The sequence below is a fragment of the Elephas maximus genome, chromosome 19 (genome assembly GCF_024166365.1).
Source record: "Elephas maximus indicus isolate mEleMax1 chromosome 19, mEleMax1 primary haplotype, whole genome shotgun sequence".
Lineage (NCBI taxonomy): Eukaryota > Metazoa > Chordata > Mammalia > Proboscidea > Elephantidae > Elephas > Elephas maximus.
In genome coordinates this window covers 48,562,316-48,570,080 of record NC_064837.1, presented here as the reverse complement: position 1 = coordinate 48,570,080, position 7,765 = coordinate 48,562,316, and the positions used below count along the sequence as shown (strand labels likewise).

The 7,765-nt window shown below is 52.0% G+C and overlaps 1 protein-coding gene across 1 annotated transcript; it reads left to right on the top strand.

Annotated features, from left to right (window-relative positions):
- The first annotated feature begins 3,942 nt into the window (after nt 1-3,942).
- On the top strand, nt 3,943-7,525 carry KRT36 (keratin 36). Its single transcript, XM_049859157.1, has 7 exons — nt 3,943-4,401; nt 5,090-5,172; nt 5,411-5,567; nt 6,145-6,306; nt 6,410-6,535; nt 6,662-6,882; nt 7,330-7,525. The coding sequence occupies exons 1-7, from the start codon at nt 3,943-3,945 to the stop codon at nt 7,523-7,525; spliced, it is 1,404 nt and encodes a 467-aa protein (XP_049715114.1).
- Nucleotides 7,526-7,765: the final 240 nt, after the last annotated feature.

The window sequence follows — 7,765 nt, the reverse complement described above, 5'->3', positions numbered from 1 at the left end:
CTAGACTGTTTCCTCCTCTGTCTTTAGGGTACTGTCATGGTGGTGGGGGCTGGCACCCAGAAGGAAAGACAGAATCTGCTTTGAGAACTCATTTCCCTCTTGGGCTGAGCCTTGTGCCCTGTGTATTAAAGGGACTGCTCAGAGCTGGACAGAAGGAGACTCAGGCTTGATTGCTTGGGTCTTTGCCCATGGAGAAGCTTGGCTTTCAGGTGCAAGCTCAGTTGAGGCTGGAGACTTTAGTAAAGAAAGAGCCACAAAATCAGCAGCTGAGCTTGAACTTGGTGACTTTCCAGGATGGGAAAAGCAAGGGTGTTTTCTGTTCTCACAGCTGCATCCCCGCCTCCCATCCCCCCTCCCCACCAAAGTCCAGAATATGGTGGACAGAGAGCCTTCTGTCAGCACTTGAGCCCTATACCCAGCACCTGTGCCTGTGGGTGGGGTCGGGGCTTTTGAGAGCTTCTAAAGTAAGTATCAGAGGCCAGATAGAGAGCCTTGACCATGAGAAGTCCCTGCAGCTCTGGACACAGTCCTAGGCACTTCCTCTTGGAGCAGCCAGGTCAGGCCTCAAAATCAGCATCCCATTAAACCAGGGCAAGTGGTTTGTGTCCTAGAAAGAGCATTAGACAGGGGCTATATGGGCTCTAGGAACAGTTCTGAGCCCTTAAGTCTATGAAATGGTTTCCTGTTTATCAAACACATTTTAATTTAATTTTCATAATCCTATGAATGGAATATTATGCTTTCCGACCTTCTCTTGGAAAACTTGAGGCTTAGAAGGATTGAGTTGCTCAAATCCAGGTCTGGCCCAGTCCCTTGCCCTGGCTATCTAGCCCTATATGGCTTAAGCCTCCTTAACTCTGCTTTCTCCTGTGGACTAGTAACAGAGAAGGGACCGGGGTAGGGTGGAGGGTGACCAAGTCACAGGAACTCCTAGGCAACTCCTGCCAGCTCCAGAAGATACGCTTGGGTATCTCATCCTATAATGTCCAACCTGGAAGAGACGAGGAGCTTGTCTTGTCCATGCCCTTCCTTGTTCAGGATGGGGCTCTGAGAGTGGACAGTGTTCCCACAGGGAGTTTGGGGGCAGGACTCTGCTGGAGTTCAGATCTCCGGACTCTTAGTCCAGTGCACTTTTGACTGATGTTAAAAAGAATGGTCAGAACAGGATTCTATTCTAAAATGGAGCCTGGTGAATGGGAAAAGGAAGCCTTGGTTTACTTAACACTGAGCAGCTGGATGTTCTCTAGAGCTGGACCACAGGGGGTGGCTCACCTGGAGCCGCAGCTCTGTGAACCCTGGGCTCTCTCCTCTGACGTAGGATGAGCACTTGTTCCTCTTGGCTTCATCCATCCTGTGATGGTCCAGGCTCCTGAGACGGAAGTCCTGAGGAATTCCTCCCATGAGTCCCCACCATACTTTCTCTGAGAGGTGGCCCTGCCATCTACAACATGGATAAAGGCAGGGGACTGAAAGTGGCTGACAGACTTTCTCCTTTGATCAGCTTGCCCTGCTCTGGGAGAGGCATATGGCTGTCCCACAGCCCTGGAGATACCTGCCTGGACTCTGGCCCACAGTGGCCATAGTGGCCTTCCTGAGTGCCCAGGCCGAGAGTGGTGGGACCATCCAGAGCAGCGGACACCTGAAAGAACACACAGGAACAGCTTCAGATAAGGATCCCACAGTGGAAGAATTAAAAGGAAAAAAAAAAAAAGAAAGTTAACTTCAGATGGCCAACAGCCAGAGACCCCAAACAGAGGAGAGCTGTGCAAATGGCTTGGTGAGGACAGCCATCACGGCCTGTATTGCAGGATGAACCCTGTGTGACACAAATGAGGTACACTGAGGTTTGGGTGTGTTAAGGGCTTGCCTGAATCTGCCCAAGAGTGGCAGCTGGTCTCTGCACTAATCGTTCTAGAAAAGAAAGGGGGAGGGGACACTTATAGGAGGTCTGGCCAGAGTCCCTGTCCCTATCCTGATAGCTCAGTAGTCCTCAAATGGAGATGATTTTCACCCCCAGGGATATTTGACAATGTCAGGAGACCTTTTTCCGGCTGTCACAACGGGGGGAGGGGCTGCTGCTAGCATCCAGCGGTAGAAGCCTGGTAGGCTGCTAAACATCCTATAACGCACAGGACAGCCCCTCACAACAAGGGATTATTCGACCCCAAATGTCAATAGTGCTGAGGTGCAGAAACTGTGAGCACCCACCCAAGGCGAGGGAGGGCGGGGCAGCTGAGCAAACACCGGCTCACTGCTGAGGCCGCCAGAACTTTGGCGGGTGGATGCCCCTGCCCTCCACTCCCAGGAGGGGCTGTGTAGAGTGCCTCCCAGTAAGCCCAACTTGAGATGTTCTGAGCATCTTGTCACGCTGGCTCCTACCCTGGGTGAGGTGTGTTCCTAACAGCTGATCCTCCTTGAGCAATTTCAGAGAGAAGCTTATAAAGCGTTTGAAGAGTTTGGTAAATGACAACTTCAGAAGCACATAAATACTTTCATAAACACGGGCCTTGTAAACCCAGTCAGCGTGGGACTGTTTATAGGCTGTCCTCGCCCCGGAAAGCCCAAGTTGCGTGGGGGAAGGACCGAGCTTACCTTTGGTCCTTAATTTTCAGATTCTCCTCTCAGCTTGCTAACTATCTCGCAATTTTTCTTTTTGTTCTTTTTAACCCTTCCCTGTCCACAGAGTTTGCTATTGACCACCTGGAACCTGTTTAGGAATCAGAGGGTCAGAATGGGCTGTCCCTGGGTCCTGTGCTACCCTCCTAGGTTCAAAGAGCTGTGGCTACAAAAGGAATGGCCCTTCAGCTCCACCCATGGATCCCGAGCTCGTGGACCCATACTGGCAGGAGACACTTCATAATGATGTGGTCACCAATCGCCTGAGGCATTGGCTGTGGGACACCTTCTGCCCCCATGGCCACCAAGTTGTGCACAGTGGGCAGGCAGGTCTTATCCTTAGCAGCCCCATTGAGAGAGTCCCAGGATTCTTTGCTAGTCATAGCCATAAACCATCATCAAAGATTGTCCTATTAGCCTAGTCAATATTTCTAAAATACCTGATGGTTTTCAAGTCACTTTTACTTCTGTTTGATCCTCCTAGTACGTGTGTGAAGCAGGCAGGACAGGGAGATGATCTCTACTGTTCCGACGAGGACCATGAGGTTTCCAGAGGGAAGTGACTGCTCAATATCACAGGAAAAATTATCAGTAGATCCAGGATTTTAACCTAAATTCTGGGTACCTGGACTTGACTTTGGTAGCATGTGGAAGCAGCAGGACAAAGGCATGGGTCTGGGAACCCTGGTTGCAGATTCAAGCTCTGCTACTCACTGCCTGTTCACTTTTTAACCATTTTGAGCCTCAGTTTCCACATCTGTAAAATGGAGGTAATATCAGCCACCTCCCAGGATTGTTGTGAAGTGGAAGGTGAAACAACTCTGAGCCTAGCGTATGATTGAAGCTCCATGAATTTTAGTTCCCTTCACTCCCTTTTACCACCTCAGTGGTCCAGGCATACATGAGCAGCTATGAGGGATGGGGTAGTGGGTGGGATGACAAGTGACCAGATTGGGTTCCTCAGGGGAGGGTAGGCAGAGAGTGCAGGAGCCAAATGTCATTCATAAAGCCACTCCCAATTTATGGGATCTGACTCTTTGAAGAGGCAATAAAATGCATATTCTGCTAGGAATGACAACAGCTGAGAGTCCTGACTTAGCAAACTAAATTTGACTTTTTTTTTTACGAGGCAAGGAATTCTAGATGGGTAGGAAAAACTCACATTCTAATGAGATTAACTTTCCAGAATAGGAATAGGCTTTCCCAAGAGTCAAAGATGTGTAACATGCCAACACCCCACGGAGAGTGTATATAAACTCCACAGAGAGGTCTTGAGAACCCAGAACCTGAGCTCCTTGTCAGCTGTGCCCTTCCTCTGCTAGCATCATGGCCACCCAGATCTGCACCCCAACCTTCTCTTCTGGGTCTGTCAAGGGCCTTTGCGGCCCAGCAGGCAGCATCTGTCGGGTGTCCTCCATCCGTTCTGTGGGCTCCTGCAGGGTCCCCAGTCTTGCTGGGGTTGCAGGGTCTGTCTCTTCTGTTAGGCTGGGCCTTTCAGGTCTTGGAAGCTGCTTGCCTAGCTCCTGCTTGCCCGCTGGGTACCATTCCTCTGGCTTTGTTGGGACTGGGGGCTGGTTCTATGAGGGTTCCTTCAATGGCAACGAGAAGGAGACCATGCAGTTCCTGAACGACCGCCTGGCCAACTACCTGGAAAAGGTGCGCCAGCTGGAGCGGGACAACGCTGAGCTGGAGTGCCGCATCCGAGAGTGGTGCCAGCAGCAGGAACCCTACGTGTGCCCAAACTACCAGTCCTACTTCAAGACCATCGAGGAGCTGCAGCAAAAGGTGAAGGGGACCTGGGCCCTCTCCAGTTGGGCAACCCAACCTCTGGGTGGGGTCTGTCTCATTATAAGGTCTTCCTAGATAGGACTGCAGTTTTTAGGGAATTCTCCCAGTAGGGTATGTTTTTCTGTCTGGGGTCTTGGTTTCCTGGGGGACCCAGGCCTCTCTGCTAGTTTCTTGCTTGTACTTGCCAACCAACCCTCACTGCCCCTCTTGGCTTCACCTATAAGAAGAGAAGTTACATTTACCAAGCCCCTACTTGATACAGGCCCTGGGCCTGATGCTTTCCTGTCTGTTGGTTGATTTATTATTCATCTTGGGGTATTACTGGGCCCATTTAACAGATGCAGAAGTTGAACTTTAGAGACGTTCAGTGACTTGCCCAAGATCACACAGGCTGTGAGCATTGGACGCAGAGCCTGAACCCAGGTCTGCCCAGTTCTGTCCACCTCACCCTCTGCCTCTCTGGGGGCTACAGATGCAGGGCTGATGGCCACTGGCACCCTTGTGATGCCTCTGCCCTAGGGCTGATGCTCCCCTGCACAACTTGGGTCAGGGCTCAGGGTTGGAAGTGCTGAAAGCTGTTGATTGTATTTGGAAGCATGACCTCTGTGAGATGGGCCATCTCCTCCCCATCCACCCCCCTACTGCCGGGCCTTCCCCAGCTCATTGGGAGCCTCTTGTTCTCCAGATCCTGATGACCAAGTCTGAGAATGCCAGGCTGGTCCTGCAAATTGACAATGTCAAGCTGGCTGCTGACGACTTCCGGACCAAGTAAGTGGGCCTGATCAGGGAGGGTTTGCTGTGCCGCTCCCTTGCCTCTGTCCCTTACCTTGGGGAGCTGGGGAGCTGGTGAGGTGGAATAAGGTCACACTGAGCTCCAAGCAGGAAATCTGGCACTAGGGCAAGGGCAAAGGCATGTAGTGCTCCCCACCCCTACCTGGCTGGAAGCCCCGGCCCTGCCCGTTGCGGGCTTCCTTTGTGCAGACTTGGCAGGGTTCTGTGTGTGCAGATACGAGACGGAGCTGTCCATGAGGCAGGTGGTGGAGGCCGACATCAACGGCCTGCGCAGGATCCTGGACGAGCTGACCCTGTGCAAGGCCGACCTGGAGATGCAGGTGGAATCCCTGAAGGAGGAGCTTATGTGCCTCAAGAAGAACCACGAGGAGGTGAGGCTGGTGGCACCTTCCACAGTTCCCCATCCAGTATAGGGAGCCACTGCCAGCCCTTGGGCGTTAAACAGTGACAACCACTTCCATAGTAACACCAGCTGGCATTTATTGATGGCTTGCTGTGTGCCAGGAACTATATGGTGTACTTTGTATTCTATCCTCGTTTCATTTCATATCTCATTTCATCCTCTCAACAACCCCGGGACGCATATACTATTACAAGATCCATTTTACAGGTGAGGAAACTGAAGCTCAGAATGGTCAAGTCACTTGCCAAAGATCACACAGAGCCCACATTCCTGCCCATGACAGTAAATCTCCATTTGGGCCACCACTCACAGGGCTTAGTAACAACAATTCTGTTTGCCTGGTGTTTTATATTATCTTGTTTAACTTCTCCAAATCCCCAGGAGTAGTGGGTATATGCTCATGAGGAGACCGAGGCTGAGAGAGGTTGTCTCCTGTGTAATGTTACACAGCTGGCTGCTGAGGGAGGAGGGTTTGAACCCAGCTCATCGAACCCTACATCTAGCATCTTTTTCACCACCTGTGCCCTCTTGTCTTCTCTCTGCAGGAAGTCAATACACTCCGCTGCCAACTTGGGGACCGACTGAATGTGGAGGTAGATGCTGCCCCACCAGTGGATCTCAACAAGGTCCTGGATGACATGAGATGTCAGTATGAGGCCCTGGTGGAGAATAACCGCAGAGATGTGGAGGCCTGGTTCAACACCCAGGTGGGCTGGGGCACCAGGACCACAAGCTTTTGGGCGTGGGGGCTAACCTGTGGTGTGGCTTCACTTGTTCTGACCATGCTCTGCTCCATGTCATGTGCTTTAGACCCAGGAGCTGAACCAGCAAGTGGAGTCCAGCTCAGAGCAGCTGCAGTGCTACCAGACGGACATCATTGAGCTGAGACGCACGGTCAATGCCCTGGAGATTGAGCTGCAGGCCCAACACAGCACGGTGGGTGGCCTCTGCCTGAGTGACTGGGGCTTTCATGGGGCAGTTTCTATCACAGGCCATGTATACAGACATCCAGGGCTGTGAGTTTTTGGGATCCCATTGACAGCTTTCTCTTTCTCACTGCAGCGGAATTCCCTGGAATCCACCCTGGCTGAGACGGAGGCTCGCTACAGCTCCCAGCTGGCCCAGATGCAGTGCCTGATCACCAATGTGGAGGCCCAACTGGCGGAGATCCGCTGTGACTTGGAGCGGCAGAACCACGAATACCAGGTCCTCCTAGATGTCAAGGCCCGGCTGGAGTCAGAAATCGCCACCTACCGCCGCCTGCTGGAGGGAGAAGACTGCAAGTGAGTGGCCCATGGCACTGGGGAGCCAGGCTTGGAGGAAGGGCTCACCTAGACCCAGTCGTAAGGCCACAGCAAGGGCAACAAAACCTGAAGTCAATCCCTATGCAGTACTGCACAGGTGAAGAGGGCTCAATCGAAGCCCTCTTGAGAGTCCTTCTAGTCTGGGTTTTGGTAATTCTCAGGGGACAAGCCAACCCAACAGACACAGCGTCCTCCAACAAACATCTGTCTGAGAGTTTCTAGTCTTCATTTCTGCAACCCTAGTCTCCCCGCCTTGGGTATTTTAGAGGTCACCAAGGGTCAGAATTAACTCAATGGCAATGGGAATCTGAGGCCATTCTTTGTCGTTACCCATCTGTCCCCATTGACTCCCCAAATCGGTTTAGCACAAATCTCAGTCCAATACCTTGATGCCAAATGCACCCTGAAACGATTCCATTTCCTCAGGCTTCCTGCCCACCCTTGTGCCACGGAATGCAAGCCTGCCATTAGAGTTCCTTACCTCCCGAGCATGTCCTGTGCCACGAGTGTGCCCTGCACCTCAGGTCCCCAGATCAGCACCCAGATCCGCACCATCACTGAGGAGATCCGCGATGGCAAAGTCATTTCCTCCCGGGAGCAAGTGCAGTCCCGCCCGTTGTAAACAGCACGTCTGGCCCCCCAGGGCAGGCCTAGACCACAGGAAAGAGGACACCCCTGTGGCTCCTGGCTGCTAAACGACCCCACACTTTCCTAGAGGGTCCCCTGCTCTGCAAATTTTTCTACTAAAATTCTTCTTGTATTGTGTTTCTGGACTTAACTCTGCTTTTACGCCATGCAAAATATAACCAGGTTTCACCAAGAAATTTGCCCAATAAAGTGTGTTCTCTTGGCATAGCAAACT

Bases quoted from the DNA above. Each gene is read 5' to 3' on its own strand.
- KRT36 (XM_049859157.1), top strand. From the start codon at position 3,943: ATGGCCACCCAGATCTGCACCCCAACCTTCTCTTCTGGGTCTGTCAAG. The intron at 6,536-6,661 runs GTGGGTGGCCTC...TTCTCACTGCAG, and splicing joins TGCAGGCCCAACACAGCACG to CGGAATTCCCTGGAATCCAC. The intron at 6,883-7,329 runs GTGAGTGGCCCA...CCATTTCCTCAG, and splicing joins CTGGAGGGAGAAGACTGCAA to GCTTCCTGCCCACCCTTGTG.